This window comes from Leptodactylus fuscus, chromosome 2 (genome assembly GCF_031893055.1).
Source record: "Leptodactylus fuscus isolate aLepFus1 chromosome 2, aLepFus1.hap2, whole genome shotgun sequence".
Lineage (NCBI taxonomy): Eukaryota > Metazoa > Chordata > Amphibia > Anura > Leptodactylidae > Leptodactylus > Leptodactylus fuscus.
The window spans coordinates 217318512-217335442 of NC_134266.1; the positions used below are offsets into that span (position 1 = coordinate 217318512).

At 42.6% G+C, this 16931-nt stretch overlaps 1 protein-coding gene across 1 annotated transcript; it reads right to left on the minus strand.

Annotated features, from left to right (window-relative positions):
* Positions 1-522: 522 nt before the first annotated feature.
* Positions 523-5139, minus strand: RHEBL1 (RHEB like 1). Its single transcript, XM_075262848.1, has 8 exons — positions 5088-5139; positions 3427-3498; positions 3039-3106; positions 2886-2968; positions 2716-2772; positions 1854-1901; positions 1655-1739; positions 523-612 (listed from the first exon to the last, which is right to left on the minus strand). Exons 1-8 carry the CDS (start codon positions 5137-5139, stop codon positions 523-525), a joined length of 555 nt encoding a protein of 184 aa, XP_075118949.1.
* Between the last annotated feature and the right edge of the window lie 11792 nt (positions 5140-16931).

A 16931-nucleotide genomic window follows, 5' to 3' on the forward strand; every position in this document is an offset into this window, starting at 1 on the left:
TTAGTGACCTGAATAAACGTCTCATACTGCCGAAAATGTAAACGTATTCCACCCCCCTCTAGCCCCTTTTAAAGACAGGGTTAGAGAAACTGCAGCATCTCCAGGGCCGATACAGCTTACTAACACTACTACATGACTACTGGTCCTTTCCCACTCTTCAGCCAATGGCAATGCCATACTTTAAGAGAAGGCTCAGAAGTTATATTGCTCAGCTCTGTCAACCTGAACGCTAAGATCCTTACACAAAAGTACATTTTGTAACAGATTACATAATTCAAGTAACAAAAATACAAAAGACACACCAAAACACAGAACTACACAGCAAGCGCAGTGCAGCAAACATGTGCAAACTGATCAACAAGTCCATGAAAAGGAAAAAAAAAAAAGCTGCATGTGACTGTGAAATGTCTGAATACAGAAGAGGTTAATTTTGTGTAAAAATGTATATATATTTTTAAAACAGTCTGCCAAACTTCATAGGGAATGTATCAACTGGAGGCTGTACAGTGGACCAGCCACCGCTCACATCATAGAGCATCTCTTCTCATCACTGTAGGATCTTTCCATACGGTCAATTTCCTCAATAATTTTGATGAAGATCTGTTGGCTTCTCTGTAATAAATAGAAGACAATGTTAAAAAATAAAGTTCTAGTCTTTCCTAGGCAAGACAGTTGAGACTAACAGGCGAGACTGTTCAGGAGAGTCACTATTGGGGGGGGGGGGGGGCGCGCGAGGACACACAAAAACCCACCCTACAGATACAACTCATCTGGTAATTTCTGGTTGTGTTTTTTGCAGGTCCCCTAATAGACCAGAAGAATGGAAATACTGATGCAGGTGTGAACTAGAGTATATTAAGGCACTTGACTGCCACATGCAGTTACCACATGGACCCAAAAACTGTATACACAGCCTGCAATAGGCGCATTTTAATCATAAACAGCCTTCTCCAACAAGGACCTACAGGAACTCAATGCTGCCATGGAGTGTCTTTGCACAAGTCTTAAAGGAGTGTCACCAGGGTGAACATCCCCCCCCATGAGAGTCCATGCCTCTGTTGCAGAGATTTTCATTTCATAGTATGTATAGGAGCAACATGTCAACCATGACTTATGCTAGGTTCACACTAGCGTTCTCCTGTCCGTTCTGTGGTTTCCGTCTTCTGCATGCCAGAAGACGGAAAGCACAGACCGGGTCCGGCCGTGAGCGTTTTAGGCTCTCTGCCGCGAAACTGGATTTTTTAATCCGGACAGAGTACTGCATGTCCGACTGTGTCCGGATTATAAAACCCGGTTTCGCGGCGGAGAGCCTAAAACGCTCACCGCCGCACATCTCTCTCACCCATTCAAATGAATGGGTGAGAAATACTCCTGCAGGTTTCCGTCTCCTGCCTCTGTTTTAGGCAGGAAATGGAAACCTGCAGTACGGACACCACAACGCAGATGTGAACGAGCCCTTAGAAGTAATTCCCATAACTATTAAACAGGACACAAGCCAGCATTTACGGTTTAGGTGGGAGCCAGTTTTGGGATCAACACCTGCATGTTAGGTCATAAGCCCATACCCAATATCAGCGTGCCAATATGGGACAAGCCACAAGTCTAGGAATCACATCCTTATCCAGTGTATATAGTGATTTAGGAGACCATTTACCTCTGGATCTTTTGCAGAGACTTCCATAAATGCTGCTCCCCAAGAGTCAGCCAGCTTCTTGCCATCCTCTGCTTTCACTTGACGGCTATAAAAGATAGCACATGTGTTTTTTCCTGGTCGTGATATATATATATATATATATATATATATATTCTATATTTTATTTTTATTTTATTTTTTTTTTTTTAAATACACATACCAGTTGGCTGGTAGGTCGTTCTTATTTCCCACTAACACAATTGGTGTCCTGAAAGATAAGATTGAAGTCTATTTAGTCAACTAGTTGCACAAATTCAATAAACCTGAGATCTCCCGATGTCTAAAGTGAAACATAGAAACTCTAGCTCTAGTATGAAGTGGCAGGTTGATGTGCCACATTGCAGCCCCCTACATTCTCAAAAGCTTTAGCAACTTCATTCTACAACACACACATCTAATATTATATTTTTAGAATATTATAGCCATTAGCAGGTATGGATGGTCCCACACTTAGATTTCAAACAGCCAATACTCTAAAACTGATGTCACCATCAAGATCTGAACAAGCTACATATTTAGCCAGAGGAATTGACCACATGAATAAGGTGGATGGCTGGCCTAAGATTTCTAGTTTCTGCTTCCTGGCTCTCACAGACACAGGAAATGCCACAAAGCCAAACACTGGCGAGTCAGGTTACCACTGTGGCACGTCCTGTCATTGAGAAAACCCAAGAATTATTGAAAATGAGGGGGGGGGGGGAACCAAGGCAGGTAATCAGTGGGGCAAGTAGCACTCATTCTACTGGAGAAGCCACTTTTATCTATTAAACCATTTGAAGTTCCCCCACTACTAGTACCCTTCTCTGTATTGTGAGCAGACAGCAGTGACACTTTGTACACCGCCATGTAATATCAAGAAACTCATTTTAGACTCCTGCACATATACTTTATAGAAATAGACCATTGGGCAAAGGAAGACTCCTGAAATCGACTTTCTACATTTCATATTATACAAATAGCAGGATTTTGCCATTTGCAGAAAATAAAAGTGGGAATATATGATAGATACATCTCAGACTTACATGCATTTTCCTCTTCTGTCAACAAGTGTTCTGTGCAAGCCACTTGCAATTTCAAAGCTAAGAGAAAAAAAAAAAATGCAGTGAAACATCTAGGGTATAAGTCAGTCATAACTAGTGTATAATGTGATCTCACTACAGCCCACTTTCCCAAGGGAAAACCATAATCTTACCTTCTTCCACAAGCAACTGAGTAAACTACAATGTATCCATGTATGCCAATCATGAAGGAATGAGGGACCAGAGAATATTCATCCTAGGAAGAAACTCATAAAGTTGTATTTGTAAGCAAATGATACATAAAAGTAACAATGAAATGAACTTACTTGTCCTGCTGTGTCCACAACATCCAATTCAAACACATCATCACCCAGTGTGAAGGTTTTGCTCCAAGCTACATAAAAAAGCAATAATGTTATAGTAATAAGTTCTAACTACAATCATTTGTCTTTGTTATATGCACCAGGTAAACTTCCATGCAAATGCCACAATCTCAGCAGGCCATGGACTGCCTCCAAAGGGAAAGTTCACACTGCAGTTTTTACAGAAAGTTTACAGAGTGCAAGACTGAAGTGTGAAAATATCTAATGATCCTAAAAAAAAAAAAAAAAAAAAAAAAAAGTGGTGGGTTGATTCATAAAGAGTGGTGTAAATTTTTTATAAGATTGACAACCTCATTCAATACTGCTAATGTAGCTTCTTAAAGACACTTACTGTTTTCAATAGTTGGTTCATACTGCTTTGAGAATTCTCCTTTGGTAAACTGTATGGCCAAGGAAGATTTACCTGTTTAATAAGACATAGAAAAGTTAGAAAATAATCACAAAAATCTGAATCTACAGGCCCATATGCCAAAAAAAAAAAATAAATTAAAATAGTAGCTGCAGGCAAGCAAAGGCTCAGTGGCGAGTATTGTATCATACACAAGAAAAAAAAAAAAAAAAAAAAAAAAAAGAATACAAGTACTACATGAGAGGCAAAGATGGAGGAGTCTGATTCAATTGAGTAGTCTCTGCACCATAAGACAGTTAGTCCCCATTCACATAGCCAGTTGTAGGAATGCCTGCTATGGAAACAACCCCAAAGTAAAGACTCCACCCCCCCTCCACGTGTGGAAGTAGTTACTACAGCAGCGCCCACTGCAGGAAGTGTGTGGTATTACATGCCAGACAAACACGAAGTATTGTTAAAGGTCAGGCTTGACCTTTCCTCAAAGAAGATCGCTTCTAAGGAGAACATGGTGTATGTAGGCTCCATATAGCTGCAAGCAGATTGACCAGAGTCTGTTAGACTTTTCAGCTTGCACTAATGCAGTTTTTATTTTAGTAGAAATGTTAATTGTACAGATGAGAAAAAAAAAAAAAAAAAAAAACACAACTCCTCATGTACAGTTAGCTACAACTCCATTACAGGCTGATGTTGTATTACTAGCAGTAGCCAATACTACACAGCTATACAGAGAGTCTGACTGTACAATGTAAGGAGCCTTACAAGTGCTATAATTAGGATGTAAGGGGGGGGGGGGGGGGGTGTCAAGAGGCTGGAGCAGGGCAGTTAAATGGGGGAGGGGGGCTAAATGTTAATTAATGGGAGGGGGAGGGAATATGAAAAAACCCAGCTGACTGCATTTCAGGACTTAATTTGTTAACGGTCAAGCAATAAGTCATTGAAGCCACCGAGAGTGGTGGATAGGCTGAAAATACAACATAACCGTACCATAGTATAATACTGCTATATACATCTACAGTGAATACATCCAATAGCACTTCAGTGTGAACAGTTACCAAAGACAGCTACACCCAGCACAGAGTGACCAACACCCCCCCCCCCCCATAAAAGTAGCAGACCTCCCCCACAATAGAGGCAGCCAAGCGTTGCCCCATCCCCTGAAGACCACAATAAGTCAGATCAGCACTTATCTCACAGGAAACAGGATAATGGCGTCCAGTAACATGTAGTGTTCACACTGGGGTGCGGCAAATACTGCAACGACTCATCTGTCTAGTGTGAACGATAACTTGAGATCTAGAGCTACATGAGTCGATCGTGCGACCCACAGCCCTACAGAGTCATTCACACTGTGTGTAGTATTGTCGCAAGCAGAGTAGTTACTACAAGACGACTCAAGAGCCAAAGCTATATTATTGGCGCAAGAGTGGAATAGAAACAGACTGAACACACACTGGCCGATAGGATCGGGGCTTCAACACAACCCTATACCGATACTAGTCCAACACAACATTATATAATACAAATCCTAGCCCGACACCACCAGCCACTACACAACCCTATACCAATAATAGCCCGACACCCCCAGCCACTACATAATACTAGCCGGACACCACCAGCCACTTCTCCCATTTGCCCCAACTTACCGACTGAGGGGTATCCCAGCATAACGACTTTACGGTGCTTAACTGGAGCCATGCTGAAACACGGAGCTGAGTGTAGCGCAGGTATCCCCGGAGGTAATGGTCAGCGACCCTCACAAATCTGGACTATAGCCAAGACCGCGGGCTTCGGGTCAAATAGCCCAGCTGTATCACATAGCAACGCCCAATCCCTAATACACTGTCCAATCACTAGTTTCCCAAAAGTATCGGCCGGCGCTGATTGGGTGAGCGCTCTGCAGGTAACCAATGAGGGGAGGGATCAAAAGCGGCGCTCAGTTTATTCATTGTTTGGGGTCGTGGCAATAATAAACAGAAGGCTCGATCTGATTGGAGGATGGTTTGTGGATGGGCGGGGATATTGAAGGATGGATGGCAACAAACCCATGTGTTCTTGTGTATGTATGTGTGTGCAGAGCGGGGCATGCGGTGATGCCAACCCTGCACGGTTATCGCCTCGCCCATCTATATCTCTGGAATCATAGGGGTCATGCATGTGGAAATGAGAGGACATATGGGGAACTGTAATGTATTCATCTATATATCATCGTCATATGTAGGCAGGCAATTCACAATAGGTGGACCAGAAGAGCATGTGCACAGACACACACACACACTATATATATATATATATATATATATATATATATATATATATATATATATATATATATATATATATATATATATATATATATGTATATATATACTGTATATATATACATACATATATATATATATACATATATATATATATGTATGTGTGTGACTGTATGTGTCTGTATATATATATATATATATATATATATATATATATATATATATATACTGTGTATATATGGACACCACGTTTCTCATGTAAGTTGAGAGGGTAATAGTATATAGGGGACTCCTAAGAGGGTATATGCTCTGTATTTGTGACTTACTATCTGACAATGCCATGAGGGTGCTGGAGACTGGCACTATGGGTGCATTGACATATAGCTGGGTGCCATGGTGTTTGTATTATGGGTATGGTCAGATAGACACTGTAGAAGAGGTCTCTGGGTGATATCCTGGACTATGAGGCTAAACAGGTCTGAGGACAGGCTCTACAACTTATAGCCACAGATACTTCTGTGTCCGGGTAATATTACAGACTGCTACACCATAAAAATAACCATCACCAACTGTAACTGAGAACAGCACACCTGACCATGAAGAGTGTCTGCTACCCTAGTATTGACAGAGCTCTTACACCCAAACAGACTACAATGGGGGGTTTTTTAACTCCCTATCAGTATGTCTTTGGAGTGTGGGAGGAAACCCCCATAAACACAGGTAGAACATACAAACTCCTTGCAGATGTCCTTGGTTGGATTCAATCCCAGGACTCCAGCGCTGCAAAGCTAACCACTGAGTCACCATTCCACCCAGACTACACTGTCGGCCGCACCTGATAGTGTGCAACTATTTTCCCTATATATTTAATAGGGGAAGAAAATGTGCAGAGAAAAACTCAGCAAAAACTAAATGAAAAACATTGCAGAAAAAAAAAAACCACAATGTATTTTTGCTGCATTTTTTTCACCACATTTTCTTTAGCTGTGGTCCCAACTTTATGCTAAGACAACATATAGTGGGCTGCAGTGAAAAAGCATTGCAGGAAAAAATGCGATGGAAACATCCACATACATTTCTTCTATAACATTATTTGTAAATGTAATCATCACTGTAAATCTAGAATACATAGAACGAGCTGACGGGTTCCCTTTGACACACAGGACTTGTTTGTAACAATTAAATCTCCATTACTTATTTGAATAGGATTTTGCATATAATAGTCAGGACATCTCCTGTAAGTGTTACAACACAATAAAACAGTTTCCTGGTTAAATAAGATTTCTTCTTACAGAAACCCATTCTTTTAAAAGTGTTTCCAAATCTCCTGACATGTCAGAAGGTAACACAAGTAACATAGCTCATAATCTACAACCGCCAGTTGTTCATACCCAAAGATTACAGGTGGTGATGGCGCTTGGTATTTGGAGATTTCTCCTCTCATCTTAGATATAGTTTGGATTTCCTGCCATTGGGTTTTTGTTATCATTTTCACAGTTTTTTTGCACCTTATTTTTCACTTGCAAATTTTTCTGGCACACTTGTATCATAAATTTTGCACAGAATTTACCTAGTAGAGCTTGTAATTTTCATTGCTGTCAGAGCTTTTAGGTCTTTTAGGCTAAGGCTCCATGGGATGTCCCGCAGAAAAAATGCACTGCAGGAAAAACACGGTGGCAATGCATTGCGGTTCTTCCAGCTGCGCTTTAGACAGAAAGTTTTGGACGTAACGGTTTTGGAAATTGTGGTGTGTCTGCACGCAGTTTTTACCGCAAAGTGGGCATGGGATTCCCTAGAATTCCATTCACTTTGCCCTTACTGTAAAATGCCCCAGCCTTACACTACCCATGTACTGGAGTGCAGTTGCCTTTTTTTTTGCGCTTTTTGACCAAGGGGCATTTCATAAATGCATTCTAAAATGTTACTCCAGATAAACTACTCACACTTTCCCTGAAAGAAAGCAAAATGAGGAGCCTGGTATAAACGCCTTCAATACACAAACACAAAATAAACCTGGCACACAGTGTGTAAAACTTAAAAAAAAAGGATTCATTAGAAGAAACTAGGCACAAGTGGTGTGATAAATGCCCCCAATGAATTTTATTTGATGGCAGCACAGTAAGGGTGAATTCACACTGAGTAAACGCTAGCTTATTCTGAACGTAAAACACGTTCAGAATAAGCGGCGTCTAAAGCAGCTCCATTCATTTCTATGGGAGCGGGGATACGAGCGCTCCCCATAGAAATGAATGGGCTGCTTCTTTCACTCCGTGCAGTCCCATTGAAGTGAATGGGGAGTGCCGGCGTGTACGCTCCGGCATGAGCAGAGCTTGCCGTATACGCCGGCACTCCCCATTCACTTCAATGGGACTGCACGGAGTGAAAGAAGCAGCCCATTCATTTCTATGGGGAGCGCTCGTATCCCCGCTCCCATAGAAATGAATGGAGCTGCTTTAGACGCCGCTTATTCTGAACGTGTTTTACGTTCAGAATAAGCTAGCGTTTACTCAGTGTGAATGCACCCTTAGGGTCCATTCACACGGAGGAAAATGGTGAGGAATTTGGCGTGGAATTTCAGCGCTGAAAAAAAGCCTCACATTGACTTCAATGGGAGGCTTTTTTTTTCAGCGCTGAAATTCCACATCAAATTCCTCACCATTTTCCTCTGTGTGAATGGACCCTTAGGCTAAGGCTCCACATAGGAAAAGGCAGAGAAAAACAATGTGGAAAAAAACGCAGCCTGTTTGCATTGTGTTTTTTCCACAATGTTTTATATTTGGATTGCGAGTTTTCCTCCTACTATTCCTATATGGAAAACGCCAGCATTTCCACAGGTATAACTGACATGCTGCAATTTTCAAAAACATCCGCATTCTCGAAAACGCAGATTTTCCACTGCAGATTTTTTTCTGCAGTGTGTGGATGGGATTAGATAGAATCCCAACCACTTTGCAGGTACTGTAAAACGCAGAAATTTTTTTGCTACGGCAGCAATGTGGGGCTTCAGCCTTGAGCAGCTTTTCCCAAAGCTCCTTTTGCATTTAAGTGGAAAAAACCTGGATAAGCAGTTTACTCTTTCTTGGAATCCTTGGCAATTCTGTGAACCTCCCTATCTTATCGTCGGGTCATAAAACACTGTAGGGTGGGAAAATACATGAAAAACTTGAAGAAAGAGTTAGGGTGGCCACAAACATCTTTGTCAGATCTATGTTAGATCTGTCAATCAAACCTGCTGATTTCGGCAGAACTGGCCAACCATCTAATGTGTCTGGACCCTCCTGACTCTCCCCTAGCATCAGAGGGAAACATCAGGCATGTTGGTCATGCCCCATACTTTTGTTCTTGGAGAGATAAGCAGCCACCAGAGGTTTGTAGCAACCCCTTTGTTCACATCTGCGTGTGGTAATCCATTCGGGAAGTCCGCATGGGGACCCCCTGAACGGAATACCTAACGCATTAGCAAGCGGTGTGCAGTGAAAGCACACAGACCCCATAGAATATAATTCGGTCCGCATGCTCCACGCACGGTGTCTGCACGAAACAAGCAGGCAGAAAAATATTTTGTGATCTACTGTCATGTCTGCATGACTCGTATGGGCAGCATGCGGACCCTATTATAGTCTATGGGGTCTGTGTGCTTTCACTGCACACCACTTGCCAATGCATTTGGTGTTCCGTTCGGTGGTGTCCTCATGTGGACTCCCTGAACGGATTACCGAACGCAGATGTGAATGAGGGGGGTAAGTCTACTTTCTCAATCCAAAACATATGTAAGCTTAGTTGAGCCAAGTATTCATGTATATTGAGGAATCACGAGAGATAACTGTTGGCTGAATGAGCATTCACCCGACAGGCATTACGTGCATGGCCAGCTTTACATATAGAGATGCGCAATAAGAAATAACAGAAGACAAAACATATTTGGGATTCAAACTAAATATTAGAGAAAGAGTGGCACTAAAGCTAGATTCCAATAGACAATACACACTCTGCGGTAGTGCAAGGCATATGAAAGCGGTCACAAGGAACACTTCTATGGTGGTGCTCTACATCCCGACAAAAATTAGTAAAGTATCCATAAAAAAAGAGAAGTTATTTCATAAAAATTAGTCCTCTATTGAAAAAATGCATGTCATTCCGCCTCCCGGTTTGTTTTATCCTAATTTTTTCAATTAAGGACTAAGTTTTATGAAATAATTTCAAATGGGTGAGTGCCCCCCCTTTTTTCTTCTCTTTTTTTTTTTTTGTGTGGATATTTGGGATTCAGATGACAATTGTGTTGCTTCTACAAGAAACTTTTTTATAGTTATGATCTTAGCAAAAACAGTTTTGCAAATGTACTTTAGGACGGGGTCGTACGCGTTTTATAGTCCCTGCAAAGTAGATGGGATTCTAGCGATGTGTTGCAGCCACGGTTTTTCTCACAGCGTTTTTTCGCTGTGGGACGTTATATGGGGCTTCAGCCTTAAAAATTTTTTGCTTTGCTTTATATAGTGAAAACTAACAAATGGTGTGATGTCACATAAGGTGTGGTTGACCATGCTTCTTCTGTCAGGCAAAAATGATGTCTTATATATCCGGATGTATTGATCAATGTGATCAGCTCTTATTTAGTGGTATCTTCATATAGACATAACAATCTTATCACACAGCCCTTAGCGTTTGACTGCAGAAAAAACAGCTGTCCATCCCTTGAGCACTTGAGGTTTCTCTCCATGCCTTATTGAAGAAATGCATACATCTTGCGGCGTGCTTGTCTTCCTCATTATTCAAAGGAGGAAGTTGGTTCTCTGATGTATGCAACAGGAGTTTCCTGCAAAGGATTGATTGAAGGCAATGGAATACCAGATGTGTACAGAGAGAGGGAGGATGTGTGTAGAATGTGTGTGCCTTGTAATGGACTGGATCTGTGATAACTATCAGTATTCATGTTGCTGGCAGGTAAGGGCTGACATGAAGATGAGGGCAGGCTATTCAGTTATGTTGAAAAATGCAGATAGCAACCATGTACAGCATAAGATGCCTTTATCCTTTTCCTCCGATCTGAAAAGTGGTCCAATATCCTACTATTATAAATGTGAAAGTTTGTGTGTTTGGATGTTTGTGTGTTTGGATGTTTGTTCCACAATCACGCCAAAACGTCCGAATGGCAATTGGTTCGTGCGATACTGTGGCCAGCCCTATGGCAGAGGCAGCCGGACACAGAGCAAGCGGCCGAACATGGTGTCTGATGTGCAGCTGGCCGAGTGGCAAATATGCCACCTGCGTGGGGGTCCGCAAGGCGTCAATAAGGTGAGTACGCCGGGGGCACAGGGGTGGGAAGGGGAGGGGGAACTGGGCCAAACTTCACCAACATTACCCATCGTGCTAAAGGGTCTACGCAGCAGTAAATGGCCACATTCACAGATGTGGCCGAGCATGGCCACAGCTGTAGCTGTGCACAGTATGGCCACCATATGCATACATGTGCACGAGGTGTGCGGAGGGGGTCCGGGGGCATGTGGAGGGGCGTTGGCAGGGACGTGCAGAGGTGGCGCACGCGGGGATGGGGGAGGTGGCGTGGTGAGGACGGGGGCACGTGAGGTGTGGGCCATGCGGTGGAGACGGGGTTCAGGAGGGGGGGACGACCACACAGGAGCTGGGTTTCGGGGGGGTCCGGGGCACACCTGGGTATAACATGCAGTTACAAACATGTGATAGAGCTGAGACGCAGGAGCAGGCGCATCATATACAACAGCAATTGGCTAAATATACGCGGCTCAGCACCTATACTAACCCACAGACAAAGTCGTGGGCACATGCTAGTTATTTTTAACTTTGAAAGATTAAAAAGTATTTAAAAGAAATATATTATGACGATTTGGGACACCAAACCACCCACGGGTCCTTGACCAGGAATAATCACCCGGTTAAATATATATATATATATATATATATATATATATATATATATATATAGGCAGCCAACTGTGCCCACGATAAAGATAAAATGTCTTTATACTCACCCTGCCACTGCACTCCTCACACCGGCACAGTTCTTCACTTGGCTTTATAACGCAAGCCCTGTACCTCCAAGTATTTCTGATCTATGTAAAACCAGCTATCCAGGACATTTGCTTTTCGTTCAAAAAAAAATATTTTATGTTATTTTGCGTACTTCAAGAAACATACTGTACCTTCATGGAGGACTTCACTGACCTGTAATAACATTACAGAAATCAATCCCTTTCTCCTACTGCAGCCAGGACAGAGGGCGAGGCTCCTGCTGCAGCCAGGTTTCTTGCAGCCAGACACAGGACAGTGCGGAGCATGACTAATCTTGATAAATACATAGAGAAGATTTTTTTTTATTTATTTCTTACTTTTAATTTCAATATTTGCATAAATAGAGCAAAAGAAAAAAGAAAAATTTAGTGTTCGTTAATTAAGGATTTTAGAATGTTGTTTATAGCTCACCTATCAAAAAATAAATGGACCAAAACCGTTCATACACTGTAGGAATACTATATGAGGACAAAAAGTGCAAAATCAAAAATCTTTAGCTTCTATTACAGACAATAGAACATGCTACACTGATATAAAACATGATATTGATAAATATGAAGTCAATTTTCTCCACTTTCCTTGGTCCTTTCCAAACATTCAAAAATTCTAATACATAGTAAGAATCTTACACAAAACTTTTAGATAAAAGGCACAAAACAATTCCTAAATAACATTTTCTACCTGTCACAAATGAAATATTTAGAGCCAACAATGATATTTTTTCATTTGGGAAAATTTCAAAATCTAACAACTTACTCTATGTTCACATCTGCGTTTGGTAATCCGTTCAGGAAGTCCACATGGGGACCCCCCGAACGGACTACCGAATGCACTAGCAAGCGGTGTGCAGTGAAAGCACACGGACCCCATAGACTATAATGGGGTCTGTGTGCTTGTTGTGAGATCTCCGCAGGCTGGGTTCTCATGGGGTTTCTTGGACCAGATTTTGATGCGGAGGCTGCCTTAGAATCTGATCCAAAAAAGGCTAACCATTACAATAGCTTACTGGTCATTCATTGTGGGAAAAGCTAATATTAGGGTTGAGCAATCGGGATCGGGAAACATCGGATTCTGATCGGCGATCGAGCAAATTTCACGATCGGGATCGGCTGGAAAATGATCGAAAATCAGATTTTAAAAACGATCCTGAAATCTCAAGATCGGTTCAAGCCTAGTTCCTTTTACTGCTAGCAGAAAAAGGAACCCATTGAGGTCCATGGGAGGCTTTTTTTTCAGTGCTGAAATTACTCACCAATTTCCTCACCATTTTCCTCTGTGTGAATGCACCCTAATAGGGGACGTATTTTCGTTTACCAACCATTACAATATTTAATCCCGTCAAGTAAGATCATGAAAGTTTTCCCATTGATTTTTAAAGGTGAGTTTCCCATAATGCATGGAAACACTGTCAAATGTATATGTATTAACTATCAATTTCACAAACTATATCTGCATGTTCCACTCATTACATAGGACAGTTGTTGTATGTGCACAGCCTGCCCTGAGTTTAGGTAACTAAACACACTGACCTGGTTTGCTGTGTTTATACCAAGCACAACAGGGTTAATAAAAGTTTCAGATTGCTAGCACTGGAAGGGGTAAGAGTAAATACACACCATGAGAACTGGGACTACCTCTTTAAACATAGAACTTCAATGTGAGATAGGAGCAACTTAAGCACATTAACTGTTTCATTTCTGAGTGAGTTCAAGCAATTTGGCAAGGTCCCATAATGTAAGCAACCATCACGCAACAAAAAATCCACCATGGTCTGCCCAACAATCAGTATGGCTGGCTATAGGTCACATTTATGTCTGAATGTCTTCTGTGCATTACAAGGTTATTGTTCTGTGGTCCATGGAGAAAGCATAGAGACATGCTCTATTTTGGTCCATTTAGCAAATCACAAAGCTACATTGAAGACTATGGATCTGTGAAAATTCTTGTGTGTGCTGTCCATTTTTCACAGACCCAAAGACATTGTAAAGTATAGGAAAAAAATTTAAGATGATATATTATGTAAATGAGCAGGATGAAGTGTTGTCCATGATTATCACAGACTTCAGGCTAAAGGCCAACGTAGCAAACCGCAGCAAAAATTCACAGTGGGAAAAACTGGGGCGGCAACACATTGCGTTTTTCCCCGCAGCACTTTTCACAGAAGGTCCACAGAGATTTTCTCTGCGGACTTTCTGCTTCCATTATACCTATAGGGAAACACCAGCGTTTCCATAGGTATTACTGACATGCCGCCATTTCTAAAACAGCAACGGTTTAAGGTAAGTGGGGCACCGGCCTCACATGTCTGCAAAATGCGGATATGTGAATGAGGCCGGGTTCACACAGGAGTTTTTTGGACCTGATTTTGATGCGGAGGCCGCCACCAAAAAACGGCTAACCGCGACTGGATGCCAGTACTGTGCATAGAGTGCACAGCATCCAGTCGCAGCATTCCGCTCCGGATTAAGCCCAAATGAATAGGCCTAGTCGTGAGGGAGTGTTGCGCCACAGACATCCGCGGCTGAATCAGCCACGGAATCCGCCTAAAGAAAGAGCATTTCGTTTTTTTTTCCCGCAAGTGGGAACAAACCGCTTGGAGAAAAAGGAACCCATTGAATTCAATGGGAAGCGGGTTTTTTTAGCCAAATTTTGACGCGGATTCCGTGTCAAAATCCGAACCAAAACCCCCGTGTGAACCTGGCCTAAGGCCTGTTATTTCCCCAGGATGTAAGCCACTGCCAGAGCAGTCTGGCAGTAGCCTATTCCCCTTTCCCATTGAAAATCCAAGCAAATATGTTTATGAAGAAGTTTGGAAGTGATAGCTATTATCTGTGTGAGCATTTGACTAGCAGCTATCTAATGTGCATGACTATGTAAACTTTTGTACCTGCACCATGATATATGGTTATATGTTAGGGAATTAAATAACCTGCTAGAGCAGCACAATTAATTGTTTATGGGCCAATGATTGGCAACACCGTTTATTCCCAGATAATACCCAGTGTATACATCCACAGATCAGTCACCTGTAGGATGATCACATCTTTTATGACAATAGTACAATCAATGTCGTCAGCGCCTTACTAGTGTAAACAAGGGATGTGCTGGCCATAATATGCAAACTGAACTTGTAAGAACAATCGCACTAAGAAATGTTTGGTCACACATAGTTATGATGAACGCTACATGTAAACAGAACTGATAGGCGCAATCATTGATCGTATCATTACAGGTGGAACATCCGCTCCTGTAAAAAGACTGACAGCCCTGAGTACATACAGAAATTCGGTATAGTTTTTTTTTATTCAACCATAACTATAACTGTGTAGGAGATGTTTGGCTTTCCATTGAACACTCTTCAGTGAGGCTTCCTATGAAATTGGTATCTGAGGCCTGGTTCACATCTGCGTTCAGTATTCCATTAGGGGGGTCATGTGGGCACTATGTGGAAAACACATGGGCCCCATTATAGCCTATGGGGTCTGTGTGGTTTCACTGCTCACCGCTTGCCAATGTGTTCGATATTCCATCTGAGGGGGTTCCAAGGTGGGCTCCCTGAACGGAATACCAAACGCAGATGTGAACCAGGCCTGGGAGCGGAACACATCTAAAAGGCCAGGTTGACACATTTGTAGTGTTATTTTTTTCTTTACCATATTAGAAAATGTGAACCTAGCATACTGTATTGGTTAATCTGTGACCTCAATACCCTGTCATAGACTGGTGCAGGAAGTGATATTCCTTATGTTCCTAAAGCTTTTATTTTCTTACAAGGATCCATTAAACTTTATATGCAGGCGTGAGCTACAGCTATAGCTTCTATGCATACACTATTGATTTTCCAAGTCCTTAGTGACATGCGGTAATTCTTTATTATGACTTTACATATTTCATGGTTCAATTACGTTTATCGCCCATTACTGTTCATATATAAAAGACTCTGGAGCACAATATATAAGATTGCTTCCCATTCATGAAATTGATTGTACTTACATATATGTGAACACAGCGCCATACCTCTAATGAGGCGAGGTGAGGCACTCGCCTCAGGCGGCGCAAGGGAGGGGGGCGGCAGCCCAGGTGATTATTTTTTTTTTCGTTTTTTTTTCTTTGAAATAGCGCAAGGAGAGCTGCCGCTCTCCTTGTGCTGATTCCGACTTCTACGTATCAGTGTAGGCGGCATCATCACGCCACCTACGCTGATACGTAAACATCTGACATCTGCCAAGAGAAGAGGATCGCGGAGGCAGCGGTAGCAGCAGCAGCACGATCGGTAAGTATAATAACATTTTTTTGTTTTATAATAGGTCGCTACCTGCTGTAGTATCTCCAGCATAGCGGGCTATTTAACAACCTCCCCGGACCTGCTCACTGCCGCCCCCACTACCCCTTGTACTATAGACCGCGGAGGCCGGCAGTGAATAGGTCCAGGCCAGGCCGCGATCCCACTGCCGCTATTATTATACTCGGGGGTCTTTTCAGACCCCCGAGTATAATAATCGGAGCCCTAGGGTTGGTGAGGGAACATAGTAAACACTGTTACTCACCTCTCCAGGATCCAATGTTAATCCTAGCAGGCTTTGGGCCTATATGGTAATGCCCAGATGTCACGTGGTCTGGTATATTACCATATAGGCCCAAAGCCTGTGCTAGCAGTACCATATAGGCCCGAAGCCTGCTAGGATTAAAGAGGACTATCCATGGGTTTGGGCAAAGGCAGTTCTATATACCGCTGGAAAGCCGACAGTGCGCTGAATTCAGCGCACTATCGGCTTTCCCAATCTGTGCCCCAGGTGAAGAGCCATCGGTGCCGATACTGTAGCTCTTCACAGTCAGAAGGGCGTTCCTGACAGTCTGTCAGGAACATCCTTCTTCCCAGCAACACCTATAGCGCTGTACAGTGTGAGCGGGGAGGAACGCCCCCTCCCCCTGATAATAATTGTCTATGGACAAGCACTGTGAGCAGAGGGAGGGGGCGTTCCTCCCCACTCACACTGTACAGCGCTACAGGCGCTGCTAGGAAGAAGGATGTTCCTGACAGTCTGTCAGGAACGCCCTTCTGACTGTGAAGAGTTACAGTACTGGCACCGATAGCACTTTACCCAAGGCACAGATCAGGAAAGCTGACAGTGCGCTGAATCCAGCACACTGTCAGCTTTCCAGCAGTATATAGAATTGCCTTTG